Source organism: Cucurbita pepo, chromosome LG09, assembly GCF_002806865.2.
Source record: "Cucurbita pepo subsp. pepo cultivar mu-cu-16 chromosome LG09, ASM280686v2, whole genome shotgun sequence".
NCBI classification, from domain to species: Eukaryota; Viridiplantae; Streptophyta; class Magnoliopsida; order Cucurbitales; family Cucurbitaceae; genus Cucurbita; species Cucurbita pepo.
Window position 1 is genome coordinate 637921 of NC_036646.1, and position 24327 is coordinate 662247.

At 37.2% G+C, this 24327-nt stretch overlaps 4 protein-coding genes across 5 annotated transcripts; 1 reads left to right on the forward strand and 3 right to left on the reverse strand.

The window, feature by feature from the left end:
• Positions 1 to 1908: 1908 nt before the first annotated feature.
• LOC111802299 (protein DETOXIFICATION 49-like) lies at positions 1909 to 3817 on the reverse strand. Its single transcript, XM_023686610.1, has one exon. It carries the CDS (start codon positions 3731 to 3733, stop codon positions 2141 to 2143), a length of 1593 nt encoding a protein of 530 aa, XP_023542378.1. The 5' UTR covers positions 3734 to 3817; the 3' UTR covers positions 1909 to 2140.
• Positions 3818 to 8528: 4711 nt separating this feature from the next.
• LOC111802001 (putative two-component response regulator ARR21) lies at positions 8529 to 11695 on the reverse strand. The gene is made up of 5 exons (XM_023686260.1): positions 11581 to 11695; positions 11356 to 11508; positions 10283 to 10672; positions 10115 to 10191; positions 8529 to 9278 (listed from the first exon to the last, which is right to left on the reverse strand). The coding sequence occupies exons 1-5, from the start codon at positions 11693 to 11695 to the stop codon at positions 8529 to 8531; spliced, it is 1485 nt and encodes a 494-aa protein (XP_023542028.1).
• Positions 11696 to 12615: 920 nt separating this feature from the next.
• On the reverse strand, positions 12616 to 19982 carry LOC111801982 (traB domain-containing protein). Of its 2 annotated transcripts, none has more exons than XM_023686235.1 (8): positions 19368 to 19982; positions 19047 to 19162; positions 18903 to 18970; positions 18337 to 18357; positions 18195 to 18269; positions 17977 to 18084; positions 13101 to 13196; positions 12616 to 13025 (listed from the first exon to the last, which is right to left on the reverse strand). In XM_023686235.1, the coding sequence occupies exons 1-8, from the start codon at positions 19790 to 19792 to the stop codon at positions 12753 to 12755; spliced, it is 1182 nt and encodes a 393-aa protein (XP_023542003.1). In that variant the 5' UTR covers positions 19793 to 19982; the 3' UTR covers positions 12616 to 12752. The 2 variants fall into 2 exon arrangements, with proteins under 2 accessions (XP_023542003.1, XP_023542004.1); XM_023686236.1 differs by having other exon boundaries at positions 19047 to 19175; positions 19368 to 19534.
• A 118-nt stretch (positions 19983 to 20100) lies between these two features.
• LOC111801983 (ethylene-responsive transcription factor ERF025) lies at positions 20101 to 21284 on the forward strand. Its single transcript, XM_023686237.1, has one exon. It carries the CDS (start codon positions 20438 to 20440, stop codon positions 21002 to 21004), a length of 567 nt encoding a protein of 188 aa, XP_023542005.1. The 5' UTR covers positions 20101 to 20437; the 3' UTR covers positions 21005 to 21284.
• Positions 21285 to 24327: the final 3043 nt, after the last annotated feature.

Genomic DNA, 24327 nt, shown 5'->3' on the forward strand with positions numbered 1-24327 from the left:
GCATATATTCATTTGCATTAAAGCTAAGAGCTCACAAAAAGTGTTCATTTTTAATAAAAGGGAGTATAGAGTAATTTTTAGACATGTTATAATATATGTTTGGCAAGGATGTGAGACGTTTAAGAATGAGTAATTTGGATTAATTTGAAATTTCAGGTCGGTGACTCGAGCAATTCAATCGAACCCTCTATTTTCTGATTGAGCTAGGTTAAGTTGGGTTGTCGGGTTATTATTTTTTAATTATTTAAAAAATTCCATTTATCCACCATACATGTTACATTTATAATTAAAATCTGTAAAGTTCAAATATCAAACATTTATAAATGACAACACATCACTAAAATTGGTTACAAGCGTTAAATATTCTTAATGTGGTTGCATTTTAAAAATTTAATAATTATAAGGTAAGATGAAACTATCGACTTTTGAAATGATAAATAGTGTCTTATTATTTTGGTTATAAAGTATATATTCTCGGGAACGAGATTAAGATGAAATATTAAATATTATGTATATAATTTGGATGTGAAAAATGGAGATAATAAGGAAGAATTGTCCATATTTTAGAAAATAAAAGCGTGGACCAAATTTTAAATTTTCCAGATTGTAATAAACGTAAATGGAAAAGGATTAAAAGAAGAAAAATGTTTGAGAATAATTAATTTGACCAACTAAAGTTTGGGTGGCCCTTTAAAATTTAAATAAATAAATAAATAATAATAATAATAATAAAGACTTGGTCTCTTTGATCCATTTAGTACGTTAAATTTGAAGCATGTAATATCTGCTAGCGGTGAACTTGTGTTGTTATAAATAATATTAGAGCCAGATACCGAGCAGTGTGCAAGTGAAGACGCTAGTCCTCAAAGGAGATCAATTGTGAGATCAGTTGGAGAGGGAAACGATCCAAAACATGAAACTAATGGCGTAAAACGGACCATATTTGTTAGAGGTGACACGGACATACCACCCAAATGACTGGTTTTTTTCTACCAATAAAATGCATTTTTCTTAAAATATATATATATAGAAACACTTTTTATAAATTTAATCACAATTAAAAAAAAAATACAATTTCTAAATTTTGAAGAAAATATATGTTGCCAAATTGATCGAAGAAGAAATTAAAGTATTAAAAATTAACGTAAGAATATTAATTTTGAACTACTTAAGTATAGAATATATTTTTAGTATAACAAATATAAGGTATGAAAATTTAAATATTCGATCACGTTCAAACATGAATGAATACTTATTCTTCAAATTTTATAAAAAAAATAGAAGATTGTGACGTGTAATTTTATTTAAGAATTTTAAAATCTTAATTATATGAATTTTCATTAATAGTGAGTAATGAAAGCCCATGTGGGTTACAAGCACAACCCTACTAAGTTACATTAAATAAACATTAAAGGAACGAAATATAAAATAAATCTTAGAGAGGTCACAATAGAGTGACATAAGATTTATGAGGCGAATTGTTAACAAAAGATTATATTAAAATTATATAATATGATACGATCAATATTTATATGTTACAGAATCAGCCAAAATAGCTGGCCGCGATTCTTGTATTTTTTTTTAATTATTCTCATGCATTTATTAATTTCGCTATATTATATAGTTTACTTCTAAGATCCTCAACCTCTTGAATCTTTGTATTATTTAAATTTTTCTCTTACACATCACGTTTTGAGGTCAGTCCCTGTAACAACTCAATTCCAAATCCATCGCTAAGAGATATGTTATTGTCAGTCTAAACAATATTTTGTTCCTCTCTCCAACTAATGTGGGATCTCACAGACTGATTCAAATATTCATTCCACCTGATATAGAGATCGAAAGCGAGAGAAAGAGGAAATAGAGGTATGCTCGGGTTGAGTAGAACGGAGAACGGAGAGATACGAGTAATTGAATTTTGGTTCATATAGTTGATCGTAACATAGCAACCATTATCACCCACATGATCAAAATCCAACAATATATAAGAACCTATTTCTGCCTTTCTGTACGACCACCCCCCAAAAAATTTAATATATTTTTTTTTCTATCAAAAGAAAAAAAAAAAAAAACGGATTAAACGGATTATGTCATCAACTTCATCGTCAATGTCACAAATTTTAGTTCCGATCAGCTGAAATTAGCAGCAATCTTCCTTGTTCTTAGGAATAAGTGATTGAGCTTCCACCGCTTCATCGCCGCTACCGGTTAGCTTCTTAGCTCTAATCGCTTCAAATTCCCAATCTGTAAAGCCCAAAACTACCAACATCGCCGCCGCACAGCATCCCTGCGCCGCCAGTAGTCCCAGCCACAGTCCCCGGAAATCGAACCCACCGTAGAATGATAGCCCCACCGCCACTGGCATACCCACCAAATAAAAACATCCTAAATTTATATTCGCCCCGATTTTAGGCCTGGCTGTTCCTCTCAATACGCCGCAGCCCGTCGTCTGTGGGCAGTTCCCGAGCTCGCAGAGTCCGATTATGGGGAGCACCATCGTCGTTAGTGCTATGATCTCTTTATCTTCTGTGAACATACTCGTCCAAATCTTTCTTATCGAAACTGCGAAAAACAGGGCAGAGATTCCCAATACGAAGCTGCAAGACAGCCCAACAATGGCGGCTAATTTTGCCTTCTTTGGTTGCTCTGCTCCCAATTCATTCCCCACCCTTGTCGACACGCTGAAGCTCAACGAAGATGGGAATATGTAAATCAATGCCGTGGTTTGAATCAAAATGCCCATTGACGCCACCGTGGCTTTGGGGTTTAGCAGCAGGCCACAGAGCAAGATCATGATTTCATACCACCACCACTCGAGGCAGACGGATACGCAGCTTGGAATTGCCAAATTGAGAAGCTTCCCCCATTCTTTGAAGCATTCAAGCGAGAATCCTCCCCATGTTTCCTTATGAACTTGGAAGATTACTATATAGAGAATCAAAGAAGCCACCAAGTTGAAGTTTGTCCAAACCCCTGCTATTGCAACTCCTCGAATGCCCAAATTGAGATAAGAAACAAGAAAATAATTGATGGGTATGTGGAGAAAGATCGAAAAAGTGGCGCAGAAAGTGAGAGGGAGTGTTATGGATTGGGTTCGGAGGTAAATTCGAAGTGGGTGGATGAGGGATTGAGCGAAGAGGTCAGGAACAGAGTAGAGAAGGAACAATTGAGCATGGTGGGCAATGGATTCGTCCTGTTTGCAAATCAAAAGGATAGGCTTGACGTTGAGCCAGAGAATTGAAATGGGTATTGAAATCAAGGAGAGGAGAAGAATGGTCCTCTGCAGAGCAAGGCCAAGGAGAGTGAATTTCTTGGCGCCGAAGGCTTGTCCGCAGATGGGTTCCATGCCGATGGCGAGGCCAGAGAGAATGGAGTAGCCGGTGATGTTGGCAAAGCCGAGAGCGAGGGATCCGCCGGCGAGAGAGAGCTCGCCAAGGCGGCCGAGGAAGAGCATGGAAATGAGGGAGCGGGAGTAGAGAAGGAGGCTGGTGAGGATCATGGGGAAGGCGATTTGGGCGATGGAAAAGGCCTCTCCAAGGGCCAAGGAGAAATGGGTATCAATTTGTTTGGTTGGTTTATGGTGGGTTTGTTGGGATGTCGGGGGCTGAGGGATCAAAGGGTTTGTAAAATGCATATTGGAAGGCTTCAAAGAGTGATTAATTGAGTTAAGGTAAGCAACTTCATCGTCGTCGCCGCATAATCTGCTGGGGTTCGAACAACTTACACGACACATAATTTGGAGAACAGAGGATCAAAGACTTAATACGAAGACAGAGACAGAGACAGAGACAGAGACAGAGACAGAGAGACAGAGAGAGTCGGAGGGGGTTTTCTGCTAAAGACATGACTAAATGAGTCCCTTTTATAGCTTATCAGACGAAGAGCAAGCGCGTAAACTCCTCCTCTCTCTTTCTTACATATTTTTTAATACATAAAAAAGATCTTACATGTTTTTTACGCTATTTGGGAGTGTCTCTCCTTCAACTCTATATTTTAAACATTACCCATCCATTTCATTCCCATACTTTTATAGTCACCACCACCACCAGTTGATCTTTGATACATAAAGTTTTTTTTAGTTCAACGAGTCACGACGTGTAACGACCCAGACCCACTGCTAGCAGATATTGTCCTCTTTGAGCTTTCCCTTTCGGGCTTCCCCTCAAGGCTTTAAAATGGTGATTTGTTCTCCTCCCCAACCAATGTGGGACATCATACGACGATTTAAACTTCTAACTTTCTTGTACTTTCAGTGACTGGTTTTGATACCATCAAAGACGACAATATCTACTAGCGATAAACTTAAACTATTACAAATAGTATCAGGCACTGAGTTGTGTACGAATAAGTACATTGGGTTCCCCCAGAAGGTGAATTGTGAGATCCCTCCTCAGTTGGAGAGAGAAATGAAACATTCTTTATTAAGGGTATGAAAACCTCTCCCTACTAAACGCGTTTTAGTTGATGGCGATACGAACATGTATCTGTTGCAAAAGGGAACGCCCATCGACACTGGTTTGGTTCACATGACAGGAAAATCCAAATACCGAATCATTTGCATGAATCATCAACCAAAAGGGTTACGAAATAGGTTGGTGAATATGAATGCAAAGGAACACATATGATTATAATTATGAGCTTGTTATTACATCATCATAAGGATATAGGTATTTCAGGTAAGAGTACAAAATTAGATTCATATTGGAGATGGGCAGTCTACTTCTTTGACTCATGTGGTTTACCAAGGTTGATATGGATAGAGGGTTTGAAGTGGATTGGTCTCTCTTAGCTTAGTAAGAAACATAAGAGGAAGCTCCCATGAATTGACACTTCTTGAATTGTTTGAAACAAGAACAAAAAGAACAGCGGCTTGGTCTTAAAAACGTGTGGAGAAAAGGTCCAAATAATCATCATCCAATCTTCATCTCCATCCACATATACCCAACAAATATCAATACCCTTATTGCTTCAAACATTCCATTCCCATTTTGACAATTTTTTAAAAGGAATGTCTTTTTTTTAACTCGGAGAGAACGTTTTCGTGTTTTATCGCTAACCCTTTTTAGATTTGGTGACCCTTTCGGTGGTACCTCTGTCTCGGGCGTGCTTTTGAAGCTAAGTATCACATAAAATTGAACAATGTGTTTGAGAAGAAAAATTGATACTCGTTCTATTCAATAATCGAATATTACCTATCTAATGTTATATTCATTGAACATATTTCAAAATTATTCTAAGAAAAAGAATTAAGTATATTTATTAAAATAATGAGATTGTAAGAGGATGAGGATGCATTGAATTTGAGGCATGCATTTATCATCCTCATCTTCATCAATCTCTTATCTCTTAAGCTATGAAATGAGAACATCTCTTCTAAATAAATTAGTTTATCGGATTATGATTATGATTATGATTAGTATATCTTAGCCATAGAATTCAAACCGAAAAATAATTGTAGTTGAAATTAAATAGAGATCGGCAAATCAGAAGCTTGCTTAGACATGATTACTTACTTAGAAGAGATTCGAATAATTGAAACAAAAAGAAGGTGTTTTGAAACGTAATGATCTCAAACGATGAACACTAGCCACAAATATTGCATTTTTCTTAGTATTTTACAACTTCGGATTTGGTCTCCAGCATAATGTTGTTAGCAACTCAATCAGTCTTTTTTGACCATAAATGTTTCAAACTTACTTACTATTTATAATATACCCGACTTTAATGTAATGTTTATGCCTATGTCAAAAAGGTTCGATTTTTAAGGTTAAATTAAGTTTATGTTGACATAACACGCCGAAAGTGATCTGATATATAATGAACTTTATTACATTATTCAAAATCGGTCAAACTTTTAAACGTTTAAATTTCAATTAGATCTCGATTAGAATCTTTGAAGAGTTAATAGCAAATTAATTAGGTATGGTATGAATTAAAACTTGAAAAAGGGTTTGAATATGTGGAAGCAACAACCCCACCATATTAAAAGAAAATCTTTTGTTAATTAAATATATGATGATATATAAAAGATTCCTTTCTTCAACATAAGTCTCTAGCTAAAATCCCACTAAATCATCCATTTTTTTTATATATTTTGTTTAAATTTTCATCATCATACCAAGAATAATTATAAGTTTACTATCGGTTAAATGGACACGATATCAATTAGCATGTTAGAGGGCGATAGTTCACCTATTCGTATGCGATTATCGAATTCAAAAAGACAAAAAGAGCTATGAAATTAGTTTATTTTAGTCGTATCCATCTACCTAAACCACTGAGACAGTTCTAAAATTAAACTCGATTGGATTCTTAAAAGACGGTTTTTTTTAACCAATCGTTCTTCATCTTGTTGATGCTTTTCTTTGAATTTTGTGTCATTTTTTTTGGCTTTCTGGGTCACTTTTGTGAGCAATTTTAAAGGCTGTTTTCCCATTTTAGTTGGTAGTTATAGAGAGGTGTCAAATTCATATTGAATGTCTTAGTATGTTGTGTTTTGTAGCATGTCTTTATCTGCTCATCCAAAAAACAGCACCTTTTGTGATGAACTTTTTAGAAAAAAGAAGCAAAAAAGAACCTCTTCTCTTTCCGACACTAAACTGCCAACCAAATCCTCGTTCATCTTCAAACCATAATTTGGATATATTTGGATCTATCTCTAACTAGATTCTCCCATTTCGAAGCATCTATCATACTTCAAAATTCGAGAATTGAAATCAAGGACGAAACCAACCGACTATGCAATGAAAACACGTAGAAAAGAGATAAACAAGAAGATTTTACGGAAAAAATTTAGTGCTAAGAAGAAGAGTTTCAATCAAAACAAATATTCATGTAGTATATGAATTTCATAATAGAAGTTTATGGGGTACGAAACAGACTTCTACACGCCCCGGATTACTCCTCTGTGGCTTTATGACTCCTTAACACCCTCCTACCTTTGATCAGTGGCATCATTCACCTGAAAAAGTGTAGTAAGGGATGAGTATAAGAATACTCAATAAGCAACTTACTTGTAGACTATTTTCGCATCCTTAACCTAGTAAGTATCCACGGGATTTATTATGAGCTCTAAAAAGTGCGGTCTAAGCTCCGATGCTATCTGAGCAGTTGGATACTCGACTATTCGAGCCGGTTTCTAAACTGAAGCTTACCCATAGGGGTTTGACCCGTTTTCTTCTATTCTACAACTTAGGTGACTTACCTTACTTATGCAATGAATGAACAGTGTTCTATGTTGAGGCATGACCTCACAAGTAAAGCTAAAGGGTCAGTATGGCTGGATCTAAATATTTAAATCACTATGAAAATCATTCATGGAGGTTAGCTGACAACCCTCCCATGGAATCATACACGCTCCCCTACTCAAGGACGGGTTTACGGCTTAGAAGTCCTGTTTAGGAGACCCATAACTATCTCCACTAGGTTAGAGCACAAATCACACTGCCCTATATGGCTAAGCCTAACTCGACGATTCTGGTATCAAAGTAGAGCCTTGACGGTACGGTATCAGAGCAGTGAGTGAAGTGGAGGATCTGGTGACATTATTCACACTACTCAAGCCTGGCGAGCTACCTCGGTTGCCCATGGTTACTGTGGTGTTCTACTAGGTTTTTTAGGGCATGTCTTGATGGATTAGACACGGATTCACTCATCTCCAACGTTCTCGTGGAAGACCTCTCAAACCTGTCAAGGTTTGGAATACTAAGGCTAAGCCCACTGGCCACCCTTCGTGACCCTAAATGCACCGTCTCTTAAAGGTATCATATTCTAGGTCTTTGTCTAGCCCGATCAATCTCTAGCGCCCTACTCTAGGCTCGTTGTTTCTTTCTATTCTCAACCGGATAGAAAATAACAACAATTATAAGTTAACGATAATCTTAAATCTAAAGTAACAACAATTAGAAAGTTTTTTGAGCTTGATTCATGCATGGTGTGTGTGTACAGACCTCTCCAATTCTTTGGTTCTAAAAATGAGCAGCTTCTTCTTCCTCTTATGAAGACCCATCTCCCAAAATGGTGTCTAAGAGATCATCGTACCAACCCTACACCCAAACACCAACACTTCAGCTTAGCTTCTCATATATATATATAGTTATTCACAGAATAATATCAAGGGCTTCTACAACTAAATCTAATTATTTAGGGTTGCAATTACCTGAGCAGAAAGGCCTGAAGGTTGGAGATCTTCCTTTGCTGAACCATCCCTTTCGATCCCATTCCAGATATCACACTACAACAAATAATGGATACAATAGCTTACGAAAAATGCTATCATAGACTTTTTATAGCGTTTTTTGACAGCCCATGTTATTAAAAATCTAGGACATTTTATAGCGTTTTTTTCTTTTAGCTATAATGAATGCTGTAATAGAGTATGAAGTTATAGCTTATATACATTGTTAAGACGTTCATGTGATCACAGACTTTCATATCAACAAACAATGCTAATGCAATTTTCATACACTTATTTAAGCATAACTCATTTGGTTAAGATGTTTTATTCTCGACGAAAAGAACGGACATAGTTATGTACGAAAACGAACCTGTAAAGAAGTTTGAGTGTCGTTGTGCCCCATGAAAATGTCACTAAGAACATCAAAATAACTTTGGTCTTCACCAATATCACCAAAGGCATTGCTCTCATTAGCTGCTTTCCAAATATTATCATTCCCCACCTCTTCTTCTGATGAAACTAACACATTTTTCTCCACATTTATGTTAGAAACCACTGGTAAAAGTTGATTTGTACCTTCAAATTGCCCAAAATATGACCCTATTGATGCACAACCCCCATTGTTGAGATCATCAGAAGCTTGCACATTGCATACCCCATTTCGACTCGAACAAATCATTCGATCCTCTCCAGTTGTTCTTCCTGTTCCATCGCTCGAACACTTAGGGTTTTCATTTCTTACCAACACGAAATTTTGATCCCCATTGAAATTAGGGAAGTTAAGTTTGTTGATTGTCAAAAGAGTTGAGTACTTTTGATTCCAAAAATGGGCCAAAGGGTTTTCCATGGAAGCTCCTTCAAGATTAGGGTTTTGAGGGGTTGGTTGTTTAAAGGAGCCCAAAGTAGGAGATTGGTTGTTTAAAGGAACCATTAATTGTTGATTTTGAGGGAAATTTGGATGTTGGGCTTGCAATTTTGATCTGTATAATGGGTATTGAACATGAGGTGCAGCAGAATTTGATCTTTGCAATACATTATCACAATATATCTTCATTGAACGAGCACCCTTTTCTGCCACTCTTTTCAAGAAAATTCTGTACTTCTGAATCCATACATGAACAAAGCAATTCAATTTTAATACACTAGTTAGATTATGATATACCCCTTTTAATACCTAATTCAACACGTTCTTTTAATGACCTAGTGACGTGAAGAACTCGATCAACTCAACTCACCTGTATGGTTTGAGTTGGGTTATTAACATATTATAAAAACTTTATGGGTTAGGTGTCATGACCTAGACCTACTGTGGGCTTCCCCTAAAGACTTTAAAACGCGTTTTTCAGAGTTACACAGCAGAACAAGTGCTCATCCAGATATTGTCCTTTTTGGGCTTTCCCTTCCGAGCTTCCCCTCAAGGTTTTTGAGGTTTCCCATCCGGGCTTCCCCATTAAGCATATGCTAGGAGAGGTTTCCACACCCTTATAAAAAATGTTTCGTTCTCCTCCTGTAACGACTCAGATGGGCTTTCCCTTCCGGGCTTCCCCTCAAGGTTTTTGAGGTTTCCCATCTGAGCTTCCCCATTAAGCATATGCTAGGAGAGGTTTCCACACCCTTATAAAGGGTGTTTTGTTCTCCTCCTGTAACGACCTAGATTCACCACTAGCAGATATTGTCCTATTTGAGCTTTTTCTTTCAGGTTTCCCCTCAAGGCTTTAAAACACGTATGTAGGGGAAGGTTTCCACACTCTTATAAAAGTGTTTTGTTCTCCTCCCCAACCAATGTGGAACATCACACCTCCCCAACCGACGTGAGACATCACATTGGTACATCAAATTTACAAAACTTAATTTGAATTGAGCCGAACCATTATTTAATAACTCAAATAATTCGAACTAATTCAATCCAATCCAAATAAGAAAGACTCAAAGAAAAACCTGTAAATGGCTGGCAACATTTTCTCTAGTCAAGCCAGGAACATTCATGAACTCAAGGATCTTCTTTGGGACAGCCTCTGAACAAAATAAAAAGTATAAACTTAAACAAAATCATTAATTGATGAGAAAAAACTTAAAATTAGAATGATGGGCAAAGGATCTACTCACTGTCAAGCCCTATCAGTTTAATGGCTTGAAGAAACCGATTGTGAAGTGAATTTGTCCAAATAACCTTTGGCTTTCTCATTGCAATGGAATTCTTAGCAACCTTACTTTCCTTGGCCTTCTTGTTCTTGGGTTCTGAAGATTTAGATTTGATTTCCCTTCTCGAACAAGACGGCGAAGAACTCGAGTTCTTAAACGAAGATTTCTGAATCTGGATGGACAGTTCATGTGGGATAATGGTTGTTGTTTGATCAGGTGAAACCTTCTTGGGTGTAATAGCATATTGCCATACATGTTTGACATCATTTAGGCTTATTGGCTTTACCATGTAAAATGCAACACCTTCCTCTAAACTCTTCAATATCACACTAGGCTTTTCATCAGCTGACATCACTGAAAAAACATGAAGCTTTTGGTTAATTTCCTCTTAAATGGGTCGTAGTTCTCGTTGAAAATTGTTGGGAAAGAGTCCCACATTGGCTAATTTAGAGAATGATCATGAGTTTATAAGTAAGGAATACATTGTTAGGAATCACGACTCTCCACAATGATATGATATTGTCCACTGAGCATAAGCTCTCGTGGCTTTGCTTTGAGCTTCCCCAAAGGCCTCATATCAATGAAAGATGTATTCCTTACTTATAAACCCATGATCATTCTCTAAATTAGCCAACGTGGGACTCCCTCCCAACAATCCTCAACAATCCTCCCCTCGAACAAAGTACACTATAGAGCCTACAAGTTCCACTTAATCGAGTCTTGATTCATTCTCTTGACTCCTTCTCTGGAGTCCTCGAACAAAATACATCATTTGTTCGACACTTGAGTCACTTTTGACTACATCTTCGAGTCTCACAACTTCATTGTTCAACATTTAAGGATTCTATTGACATGTCTAAGTTAAGGGCATGACTTTGATACATGATCTCCACAATGATATGATATTATTCACTTTGAGCATAAGCTCTCATGGTTGCCTCAACATACATCTCCATTGGCATAAGGCCTTTGGAGAAGCCCAAAGCAAAGCCACGAGAGCTTATGCTCAAAGTGGACAAGATCGTAGATATACTTACTGATGACGGGAAGCTTGAATTCCTGCATTACTTGCTTCTGTAATTGAAGGCCACTCAATTGAGGCATGTGAAGATCAGTGAGAAGAAGATCAAAGAACCCTTTTCTTGCCCTAAGAGTATCAAGTGCTTCCATTGGATTCTTGAGCGTCACAACTGAAAACATAACAAAACATGTTACATCAAAATCTTAGCTACAAAATCTAAATTCATTTTGTTCATATCAACCTTGGTATTTGCAAACTCTAAGCATGGCGGACACCACGGCTAGAGAGGTAGCATCATCATCCACCAACAACACATGAATATCCACAAACTTTACTCCTTCACAAACTTCACCCATCCTTCAAATCTCGACCAAGAACTTTCAAATCATGAAGAGGATGATAATGAATGCTATGAAGTTTGTACTCATCGCTGAATGTTTTTGTTATGTAAAAGAATCTAAGGCCAAAGTTTATATTTAATGTTGCTTACCAAAGATGTGAGGCTCCCACTTGGAGTTCCATTTATAAAAGATTCGAGATCTTTCATTTGTTCATATCTTGGGCTCTATATTCTTTGGTCACATTTAATTAAATCCATGTAATGTGCGTTAAGGTTCCAAATAAATACCATTTCCACATGCATGCATCTAATTACTCTCTTAACTAAGTATAGAACAAACCATGACCTAATTACTAATAAAGTTGTCAACTTGATTTCAAATATTTTATCTTTGATTCAAATCTTTCTTATTTCGAATATATATTGAAATGATTAAACTTGATAAGAGATCTTAGATTCTTAACGTCTTGTTCACTCGTATGTATTGAAAAGGAATAAGCATATCATAATACATGGTGTGAGATCCCACATCGATCGGTTGGAGAAGAGAACGAAATATTTCTTATAAGGATGTGGAAACCTTTCCTAACAGACGTATTTTAAAATTGTGAGGCTGACGGCGATATGTAACGGGTCAAGGTGGACAATATCTGCATGTGCCAAAGAGGATGCTGAGCCCCCAAGAGGGGTGGATTGTGAGACCCCTCCTCGATTGGAGAGAAGAACGAATCATTTCTTAGGTTGGAGAGAGAATGAAGCATGTTTTATAAGGGTTTGGGAACCTCTCCCTAACAGACGCATTTTGAAACCGTAAGGATGATGGTGAAATGTAACGGGCTAAAGTGGACAATATTTGCTAGTGGTGGGACTGAGCAGTTACAAATGGTATCAGAGCCAGATACCGAGCGGTGTGCCAACGAGGACACGGGATGGATGTAGATCAATTTTCAAATGATTTTATTGAAAAATGGAGTAATACACATAAGGATCAAATCATCTCTTTACATGTAAGTTTTGAGTGGTATACTCTTGGATTGATTTTGTACAAAGGTATGGTTTGGAAAGATGATCAGCTAAGGCACTAAATGTAGTTGTTTCAATTGTTCATATAAAACCCAGAAGACAACACCAATGATAGTGTCTCTAACCAAGCTCTGCAACAGACTGCTAACAAAGCCATTGGAGGTTTCCCCAGCTCTCTTACCTGCAACGTCTCGAAATCGCAAGTCTCCTTGATCTGATATGATGGCATAGATGACGCCGTTCATATGGCCTCTTCCAATCACCCCCACCACCCTTTTACTCTTGTTCACCGCCTTGCTTCGCTTTAGAGACCATGCAAGGTACTGAAAATGCAGCTATTAACAACTTTACAGAGGTAAGAAGTAAGAGCTGCAAATGCATTATGTGATGATACTTACAGTGTCTCGTTCATGAATAAGAGGTTGAAGAAGAGATGGATATGAACAACTGAGCTGCTCATACAGCTGCAAGGAACTCCCATCTCTACCTGCTTCCTGAAAAGCACATTCACAAAACGAAGGATATGGTGATTCATGCACCTAGATTCGAACTTCAAGAAAAAAGAAGGATGTATGATTATAGTTTTTGAGATGTTAATTGTAACGGTTCACAACTCTGCTAGGAAGAGGTTTCAACACTCTTATAAAGAATGTTTCGTTCCCCTCTCCAATCGATGTGGAATCTCACAATCCACTTCCCTTTAGGGCTCAGTGTCCTCGCTGGCACACCGCCATGTCCACCCCATTTCGGGGTTTAATGTCCTCGTTAGCATACCGTCCGGTGTCCGGCTCTGATGCCATTTATAACAGCCCAAGCCCATTGCTAACAGATATTGTCCTCTTTGAACTTTCCCTTTTGGGTTTCCCCTCAAGGTTTCTAAAACCGGTTTGCTGGGGAGAAGTTTCAACATTCTTATAAAGAATGTTTCATTCCTCTCTCCAATCGATGTGGGATCTCATAATCCAAACCCCTTCAGGGCCCAGCGTCCTCACTGGCACATCGCCACGTCCACCCCCTTTCGAGGCTCAACATTCTCGTTGGCACACCGTTCGGTGTCCGGCTCTGATAACATTTGTAACAACCTAAGCTCACCACTAGCAAATATTGTCTTCTTTGGGCTTTCCCTTTCGGTTTCCCCTCAAGGTTTCTAAAACGCGTTTGCTATGGAGAAGTTTCAACACTCTTATAAAGAATGTTTCATTCCTCTCTCCAATCGATGTGGGATCTCACAATTCACCCCTCTTCGAGAACCAGCGTCCTCGTTGGCACATCGTCCAATGTCTGGCTCTGATACCATTTGTAACAGCTCAAGCACACAACTAGCAGATATCGTCATCTTTGAGTTTTCCCTTTCGGGTTTCTCCTCAAGGCTTGTAAAACGCATGTGCTAGGGAGGGGAGAGGTTTCAACACCCTTGTAAAGAATGCTGCGTTCCCCTCTCCAACTGATGTGGGATATCACGATCCACCCCCTTCGGGGCCCAGCGTCCTCGCTGACACTCACTTCTCTCTCCAATCGACATGGGATCTCACAATCCACCCCCTTCGGGGCCCAGCGTCTTTGCTGACACTCGTTCCTCTCTTCAATCAAGATCTCACATTAATAAACAAGATCCTAAGTAAAAGAAGCGATCATACAGAAGAAACAAGAACATGGGCGAAAACGACCAAATGAGAAAAAAGAATATTGTAACAGGAATTGCCTAATTATACAGATCTCTATGTTTAAAGCTTAGATTCAACTCCTTAGAAAGACATGTTTAAATCTATGTCGGATGTTCCTGATATGGTATGTAAGCCAGTCTATGCATTTCTTTTGCATCCGACTCCAGTTCCTATCTCTATCAAGTTTATGCAAAACTGTGCCTCACACTATTGAGGACATATTCTATTTATATTGGCAAAAGATTAACTAATAGATCCGATTTCATAGGAAACTAACGAAGTAAGCCTATTCTTATGGCATGACTAACTTCAAGCTATTCTAATGGATTGACCAATTCTAACAGTCCCCTTCAATCCCAACAAGTCTTGTACATGTTGAGATTGTTACAATGTGTAGTAAAAGGAGTTTTAGACAGTGGTTTTGTCAGGATATCAGCTACTTGATCACTTGATGAAATGAACCGAACTTCCATTGCTTTACGTGCTACTTGTTCTCGAACAAAATGAAAATCAACTTCAATATGTTTCGTTCTAGCATGAAATACTGGATTTGAAGTTAAATATGTAGCTCCGAGGTTGTCACACCAGAGGCGAGGAGCCTTTGATTGATACACGCCCAGTTCCTTCAGTAATGACTTGATCCAAATCATTTCTGCAGTAAGATTCGCAATGGCCTTGTATTCTGCTTCGGTGCTTGATCTTGACACTGTAGCCTGTTTTCTGGAACTCCATGAGATTAGATTTGCTCCAAGAAATACAGCAAAGCCGCTAGTTGAACGTCGATCATCGGGACAACCAGCCCAATCAGCATCAGAAAACCCCGACAACATCATGGTTGATTTCTGAATTTTCACTCCTAATGCTAGTGTGCCTTTAACATAACGAAGAATTCTCTTCACAGCACCCCAATGAGCATCAGTAGGTGTATGAAGATATTGACACACTTTATTGACAGCAAATGCCAAATCAGGCCTAGTCATTGTCAAATATTGTAGTGCTCCCACTGTACTTCTGTATTTGAATTGTTCTTCAGCTGATAAGGGTATTCCTTGTTCTCTGAATAATTTTTCAGCAGAACCCATTGGTGTAGACATAGGTTTGCATTTTTCCATGTTTACTCTTTTCAACAAATCTAAGGCATATCGTCTCTGTGACAGTATGATACCATCTCGTGTTTTCTTGACTTCAATACCCAGAAAATACTCAAGACCACCCAAATCTTTTACTGCAAAATCTATTTTCAATTTCTGAATCAACCTTTCGGTTGCTTGATCAGAGGAGCTCACAATAATTATATCATCAACATAGATGAGCATATAGATAGTTATCTCTCTGTTTTTGAGAATAAAAAGAGATGAATCAGCTACTGAAGCCTTGAAGCCTAACTCAATAAGTTTTCCAGTCAACCTTGAATGCCAAGCTTTTGGGGCTTGTTTCAGGCCATAAAGGGCTTTCTTGAGCTTGCATATGTAATTCTTTGGTTTGGCTGAGTCTTGAAATCCTGGTGGTTGTCGCATGTACACTTCCTCTTTCAGAATTCCATGCAAAAATGCATTTTGGATATCAACTTGTCTCATATTCCAGCCCTTGGTTACTGCTAGCGAAAGAATGACCCTGATTGTTGACGGTTTGATCACAGGGCTAAAAGTATCAGTGTAATCAACACCAAATCTTTGCTTGAATCCTTTGGCAACTAATCTTGCTTTTAATCTTTCAACTGACCCATCTGCTTTTCTTTTCACTTTATACACCCATTTACTATCAATGAGATTTATTCCAGGTTTGGGTGGAACTAGATCCCAAGTGGCATTTCGTTTTAGCGCTGAGAGCTCATCATTCATTGCTCCTCTCCATCTTGGATGTTGCATGGCTTCCTGCAGGTTTCGAGGTTCAGTAGCAGTCTCTATGATCGGAGTTGTGATAGTTACAGCGCTTGCGAATTTTCTTGAGGTTTCTGAATATCTGATAGTTCCATCAGTGAATTGTTTAGCTTGTACAATGTTATTTCTCAACCTTGTTCGCATTGGATGTTGACTAGCTGCTTCAGTTGGTTGATCAGACACATGTTCATGAGTTTGGTTTTGAGCATTGATCGAACTGCTCTCAGCTTCATATTCTGCAATTTCCTCTGAACTTCTTGTATTATCTGCAGAAGATAAGCTGACACCAGACAAGTTGTCACTAGCAATATTATCAGTTTGACCATCATTCATATGGGAATTACTAACAACTGGTTCAATATCTGTAAGAGCATTTTCAGTGTAAAAACTAGCAAGTTTGGCTAAGGCTGGAAGTAGAACAGGATGATGTGGATTTGTGGTTTTGTTTGGTGGCTTAGATTCTTCAAAAGGAAAAATATTTTCATCGAAAACCACGTCTCTAGAGATGTAAATACGTCCTGTACTTCTATTTAAGCATTTATATCCCTTATGAGAAGAACTATAACCCAAGAATATACATCTAGTAGTTCTGAAACTCAGTTTCTTGTTGTTGTAAGGCCTTAAATTAGGCCAGCAAGCACAGCCAAACACCCTAAGCATGGAGTAGTCTGGACTTTTACCAAACAATTTATGAAGTGGTGTGTCTTGTTGTATGGTTCGGCTGGGCATTCTATTTATAAGAAAGCAAGCTGTGTTGAAAGCTTCATCCCAGTAGGATAGAGGCATGTTGGCTTGAGCGAGTAAAGCAAGGCCAGTTTCTACAATGTGTCTGTGTTTTCTTTCGACTAACCCATTCTGCTGGTGTGTGTGAGGACAGGAGATATGATGTTCAATGCCTGTGGATTTGAAATAATTGTGTAACCGATGGTATTCACCCCCCCAATCTGATTGGACGGAGCGAATTTTGGTATTTAGCATAGTTTCAACATGTTTTTGAAATTGAAGGAACACAGACTCAACATCAGATTTGCATCTCAGAAAGTAAATCCAAACATAACGACTAAAATCATCAACAAAGGAAACATAATATTTGGAATTATTTACTGACGCAATGGATGGACCCCATACATCAGTGTGAATTAATTGAAGGGGTGCTGTAGATACATGCTGAGAAGAACCAAATGGCAATTGATGTGCTTTCCCTAATTGACAAGCATTACAAATTGAGGAAGAGGGAATATTAGTATCTATAGCTAAATTATTATCTTGTAGAATTCTAATGGTAATTGGAGATGCAGGGTGCCCTAGCCTTCTGTGCCATTGTTCTTTCGAAAGTTTGGCTGTCAGCAAGGCTTGACTGAAATTATGCGGTAGAACGTATAGGCCATTCTTACATCTACCGTGGAGCAGGAGTTTCTTCGTGACTCGGTCCTTAACCAAAAAATAGTTTGGGTGAAATTCTACAACAGCATTATTATCAGATGCTAGTCTTTGTACTGAAATTAGGTGCTTATTGATTTTAGGAACATATAGGATATGTTTCAGAACAAGAGATGAACCAGAAATTAATGAATTCCCAATANGGCCTACTATTCAAAACTTAGGAAGTCATGGTTATGAACAGAAATTTTCTTCCCATCTTGCAACCATATATTAAGGCTGAATCACTTCTAAAATATGTATCATTTAAAGCTGAGAAGTGGAGTAAAAGATTTCAGGTGGGATAGAACCTCATCATTGCTCTGAGAAACATTAGATTGTGAAGTTATTCCACGGATAACTGAGCTTACTAAGCTCAACTTCTGGTTCCATGTCAAAGCGTTCCATGCCCTTTCTAGCTGCACAATCAACAAATCAAATTGAAGCGAGTGAGAGGGCAAAACATTACTGGTTAGTGGCACTTGGAAAAGCAAGAAATTGTGTCATCTTGCAGGAGAGAAACACATACAGTTATTTCAATTGGCCGATCCCCTAGAACTATTTGAGCACCAACTTCTTCAGATGCTTTACGAGCAGCCCGAAACTGCATGATTGATGAGAGTTTCATGAACTTAGTCTATACATTACTTGGTGAATTGAAGATCTGTTACCTCACTGCCAAAAGGACGGTTTGTTAGACGAACACGACTCTCCACAATGGTATGATATTGTCCACTTTGAGCATAAGCTCTCATGGCTTTGCTTTGGGCTTCCCAAAAGGCCTCATACCAATGGAGTTAGCATTCCTCACTTATAAACCCATGATCATTCCCTAAATTAGTCGATGTGGGACTTCCATCATCCAACACCTCCCCTCGAACAAAGTGCGCCTCCCCTTAATCGAGGCTCGACTCCTTTGGAGTCTTAGTCATTTTTGACTGCCTTCGAGGAGGGGCTTGACTCCTTTTCTTTAGGAGTTCTTTGTTCGATATTTGAGGATTTGAGGATTTACCAATTTATTGGCACGACTAAGTTTAGGGCATGGCTCTGATACCATGTTAGACGAACACGACTCTCCACAATGGTATGATATTGTCCACTTTGAGCATAAGCTCTCATGGCTTTGCTTTGGGCTTCCCAAAAGGCCTCATACCAATGGAGTTAGCATTCCTCACTTATAAACCCATGATCATTCCCTAAATTAGTCGATGTGGGACTTCCATCATCCAACACGGTTGACATCTGATGAAATTTTGGAGGAAAAAACAGCTAAAAGCAGGCGCAAAGCAAGAGCTGTTTGGCCTCCTGAAGAATTATTGACAAGTTTTAGACAGCTTATATGCCAAAAACCAACAGAAAACAAACAAAATGTTGGGCTCACCTAGGTTTATGCTGCGACCAACAGCACCCAAGAAACCATCTCCACTCAAGGAGAACATGTTGGACTTTAGTTTTTGGTGTGGCTCACCAGTTTCTAATGTATACATGATTCCAGCTCTGGAACAAATGTCTGGAATCGTTTTAAGATGTTCATTCTTTTAAAGCAAAGCAATAATTCAACACATCAGATATGTTGATTCTTTTTAATTGGTAAATGAAAGAAAATACAGAACAAGAATGAATTCAGAACAATGTAGACTACTTTGCTTAATTTGCGTATTGAATTACTGATAGAAAACCCCAAATTGGAAATCAAACTTGCCTGCTCCGGCAAAGCTCGACGACCACATTATCGGGCTTCACTGCTCGAACCACTCGCTCGACATCCTTAACCGATTTGGGCGAAATATGCGAAGTTGCGACCAACCATATCGCTTCCGGCTCCACAAATTCGGCTCTCCAAGCAGGAACAGGGCCGAATCTCCTCTTCTCGACCAAAACCAACGTGCCATCGTCAACCAAATCAAGCAACTCAGGGTGAGCTTCAGCAATGGCGGCTCTGGAATCCCGAGAGATTTCAACTCGGAAATCGAAGTCCGATGGAGGCGGTCTAATGGAAACCTTGATGGGTTTCATAGATTTGGTCGCGATTGAAAATGGGTAGGGCCTGAAAATGGGAATAGCCGTGGATTTGAGAGCCTCCATGGATGAAGAAGATAAGAAAAAGAAGGTAGCTTTAACGGCCATAGAGATTTGGGGTAAGTTTTTTTAGGATAACAAATTGATTTGGCAGTTGGGGTCATGGTGATTTGACAACGAAAAAAGAAAAAGGAAAAGTATGGAGAAAATGACCATTTTGATATTGATTCAGTGCCCTACTTGTGCAGCAGTGGCACTGAAATGACCTGGATTTATATTTTGTGGACTCAAAGGCAAGCAATTTCAAATCCCTCTCTCCTCTTTCTTTTCTTATTAAATTCTCCATTTTGGTTTCAAACCCGTGTTTGGACAAGACTTTTACTCACAATTTAAGCTATCAACATAAACAAAGATAGGATATTGAAGAACAATAACGAGATTGAATGGAGTATTAGATTAGAAGCAGGGTAAGAACTCAAGTAAATGAACGCAATGATGGGTAAGGTTTAATACTAAAAGATGAAATGGGTAGTGGGAAGCATGAATGTCCCAAATTAATCATCACCAAAAAACATGAAAGTTTATTTGATTTAGGTTAAAAAAATGCGTGTGGCTTCTCACTCAAAGCTCTGGGAATGTTGTCCACGAATTCCCCACGGCTTTTACAGCTCTTCCCCTTTTCCTTTATAAACTCGTCTCTGTTTCTTCCCCCATTTCATTGCATCTGCTTCTGAGTTTGATTCTGATTCTTTCATGTCTGACGATACTCAATCTTCTTCTTCTTCTTCTTCTTCTTCTTCTTCTAATCGCCACCCCAAGTTCCGTGGAGTCCGTAGCCGAAGTGGCAAATGGGTCTCTGAAATCCGCCAGCCTCGACAGACCACTCGCATTTGGCTTGGTACCTACCCTACTCCTGACATGGCTGCAGCCGCCTACGACGTAGCTGCCCTCGCCCTTAAAGGCCCTGATGCCTCTCTTAATTTCCCAGACGCTCTCTTATCCTATCGCATTCCTTCCTCCACTTCCCCTTCTGATATCCGCGCCGCTGCTGCTCTTGCCGCTGCTGCCAGACACCCCGACACAGCTCCTGCTCCTGCTGCACATACCCACCCTGTTGGTGGGTCTGGGTTTTCCTCTGACGCTACAGCCGCCGCTGCCGCCGGGGAGTTCGTGGACGAGGAAGAACTACTGAACATGCCCAATTTACTGGTGGACATGGCTGAGGGAATGCTGGTGAGTCCACCACGGATCAAGTCGCTGTCTTCCGATGACTCTCCCACAAATTCTCCAGGGGATGGATTATGGAGCTACTCCCAATAATTTGTTGTCCTTAATAAAAAAATCCACATTTTCATGTCCTCTAAATCACTTTATTATATGGTTCTGTTGCAGTGTGGGGTTTTTGGTGTTTATTCCGATGAAAAGTTAATGGATTTTTCTGAGTAAGGTTACAGAATTGGAAGGTTGAAGAAGGGTTTGTGTTATATATGTAAATTATTGGAGACCATCCTGGTGCTGCTGCTGCTGCTACTGCTGCAGTTAATGCAACTCGGCTCCAAAGCTGTCGCATTCCATCAAATATCTTTCCCAAAATTTGCCATTTGTCATCTCCTTCCAATAATGTTCCTGGTTTTGATTTGTCATCTTCCATGTGAAAATGTTCCATAATGGATTCAGCCTTCAAATTCTAACCCCTTTTGGCCACAACTTCTTGGTTTCAACTCCAATAATTATCAACAAACCATTCGTTCAATGATGTTTAATATCGTTATACACAGTTTGCTTGAATTGTTTCTAACAAACCAACATGTGATTTTCCAAGCATGTTTTATCCTTACCCACATATTTCTTATATAATTTTTCAAAGGGTCTCCCAATTTAAAATTACTGGTAATGTAAGTGTGCTTAGCTTGGAGTAATCTTATGTTTGTTGGATAATGAAAGTCTCACATCAGCTGATTTAGGGAATGATCATGAATTTATAAGTGATGAATATTAACTCTATTAGTTTGAGGCCTTTTGGAGAAGCACAAACTCAAAGGAAAGTCATGAGAACTTATGCTCAAAAGGGATAAACCATAAAAACTAAGTCATATAATATCAACATAGACAAGCTCAATGTTTACCCATTGCATTGAAGCTAGCTACCAATATAATTTTAAATATTGTATATACATTTATTTTATTTTATTTTTTTACCTGCACGGTCTACATGTTTTGTTTTTACTCACATCTAATATGGAAAAAAAAATTACATTTATTTTATTTTTTTACATGCTCTGTTTTGTTCTTACTCACATCTAATCTGAAAAAAAAAAATTAAGAGGGTTTGACTTGGATAACCAATTAGAAATTTGTTAGGAAACATGTCAGTTAGGACAAAAAAAAAAAAAAAAATGTNATGACTCGTGTTAATTTATGAAAATAAATTTCGCTTTTAAAAAATACTTAAAAATAAGTATGTAACGTGATCATGTCACAAAAGATGCGATGAAAAGTTTGAGTATCAATTTTGGTAATATAAAAAAAAAATAAAAAAGAGTAAATAAGTGAAGGGGTACTGTTTGTACGGACACGACATATTTCCCAATAAAGCTCCGTGCACTGAAAAATGGGGTCCCTTTTAATTTAAGTGTTTCTGCGCCCCCTTTGTTCAAATGGAGTAAATTCATGTTTCCATTTTTTTTAAATTAATAATAATTTAATTTCTTTATATATTTATTTACATCGATGGGTCTATTTTATGTCTACACACAAGCACACACATGAATCCATTATATTATATCCCATATGCTTTTCTTTTTTGTTTTCTACTTCCTTATACCCATTTTCGTAATTTCCATATTCAAAATATAAATACAAATAATTATATTATATATATATATATATATATATATATATATATATATATATATATATATATANTATAGTTTGTAAGAGACAAGGGAAAGGCTATAGCTCATATAGGGGCATCTTTATTCCATTATTCATCCAATCATTTACTTTATTTCCTCTTCGTAATTTTTTTCTTTCTAATTTTAGAAATTTTTAGACTTTTTCTCGAGTTTTTTAAAATTGAAAGAGGTTTTCAGACCTATATATCCCACCGACGTGGGATTTCACAATCCACTTCCTTCAGGACTAGTGTCCTCGCTAGCACTCGTTTTTCTATCATTTCCTTCTCCAATTGAGGTAAAATCTCACATTAAGATATTAAATAATTTTAGATCTAAAGTGGGGTGGCATTTCCAGCTGACCCATGTGCGAATATATATATATATATATTTATGTACGAAATAATATAAAATGGTGTTTCATTAATACTAATTAAAGTAAAAGAGTAATATACTATACTCTAGCTTTGTACCTTTTATTCTTAATTAAATTTCCAAAAGAGGAAATAATGGTCGGATTAGGTTAACTAATCGAGTTAGTCCCAATATCGATGCAATTAATTATAATAATAATAAATAAATAAACTTTCCTATTTTAGCGATGAAAAAGGGTTGGGGAATCATCAATCCTTAAAATAATCCAACCAAAACTCCGACAGAACATTTTTCCTTTCCTTAATTATTAACTAAAAAAAAAAAAAAAAATTGATGTGGGAGAATCTTTTTTTTTCTTTAATTATTGATAATTTCATTCAATTTAGCCCTCTATCTTGTTCTTATAAAATAAGTTAAAAAATATATTTTTTTTTTTATCATCGTACGCTCACAAAATTATGATAATTGTTATATTATTTAACCCTGGTCAAGCATTGATATTTTCGTTCTTCAACTAGGGTTAAATCTCTTTTTCTTTTTCTTTTTTTTTTAAATTTAAATTTTCCATGGACCCATGTTACTTTAAACTTTTATTTAAACCTTAGTCCTTTTCTTTTTGTAGGACTAAATTCTCCATCTTTTTCATTACGGTCAAAACTCCATCATTATCGTTTAAAAAATAATAAACAAAATTAATTACTGTTGTCTTAATTTAGATTTAATTCTTAATTTAAAGATTAGTGAAATGAAATATTTTTTCCCTTTGTTTAATTAAATATTAAATAATAAATATTAAATAAAAGTGTCCGTACGTTGAAAAGAAAGTATTAATTTTGTAGGTTGTAGTTAGATTCAATCATTATTGGGTTAAGCAATGTCCAATTTTGGAAAATTGCATTTGGGATTTAATAAATAAAAATTGTATTATCTTTTTTTAATTTCATGTTTTATTATAATAATCGCTAATCATAACTGGTTGGCTATTCCGCCAAATACATTATAACTAAAAATAATATAATAAGGATCACATCGAATCTAATTAATATATAACCTATAGTTTTGGCCTACACTAAATCTTGTTAACTTAGTTTGTGTTTTTTTTTTTTTTTTCATCCCCAATTAAAATTTAAATTAATAAAAATATTGTAATTTGTCTTAAAAAAATATCTCTCGACTTTAAATTTTTTTAATAATATATTTAAATTTAAAAAAAAAATCTAAAAAATACCCCTATTATTAGTTTTGGATGAAAACGGTTAGTATTTTGTTTTAAAAATATCTTTTTTAACTTTTAACTTTGAACTCAAAAATACCTTTATTATTAATACTCTTTATATATTTTAAAATAATCTAATTTTTTATTTTATTTTACTT

Excerpts from the sequence above, each read along its gene's own strand:
- LOC111802299 (XM_023686610.1), bottom strand. The coding sequence starts at position 3,733 with ATGTGTCGTGTAAGTTGTTCGAACCCCAGCAGATTATGCGGCGACGAC.
- LOC111802001 (XM_023686260.1), bottom strand. The coding sequence starts at position 11,695 with ATGGGTGAAGTTTGTGAAGGAGTAAAGTTTGTGGATATTCATGTGTTG. Across the intron at positions 11,509-11,580 it reads TAGAGTTTGCAAATACCAAG|TTGTGACGCTCAAGAATCCA; the intron begins GTTGATATGAAC and ends TTATGTTTTCAG. Across the intron at positions 9,279-10,114 it reads ATGTTGCCAGCCATTTACAG|AAGTACAGAATTTTCTTGAA; the intron begins GTTTTTCTTTGA and ends GTATGGATTCAG.
- LOC111801982 (XM_023686235.1), bottom strand. The coding sequence starts at position 19,792 with ATGGCCGTTAAAGCTACCTTCTTTTTCTTATCTTCTTCATCCATGGAG. Across the intron at positions 18,358-18,902 it reads CCAAAATTTCATCAGATGTC|AACCGTCCTTTTGGCAGTGA; the intron begins AACCGTGTTGGA and ends GTTCGTCTAACA. Across the intron at positions 18,270-18,336 it reads ACCGTCCTTTTGGCAGTGAG|TTTCGGGCTGCTCGTAAAGC; the intron begins GTAACAGATCTT and ends TCAATCATGCAG.
- LOC111801983 (XM_023686237.1), top strand. The coding sequence starts at position 20,438 with ATGTCTGACGATACTCAATCTTCTTCTTCTTCTTCTTCTTCTTCTTCT.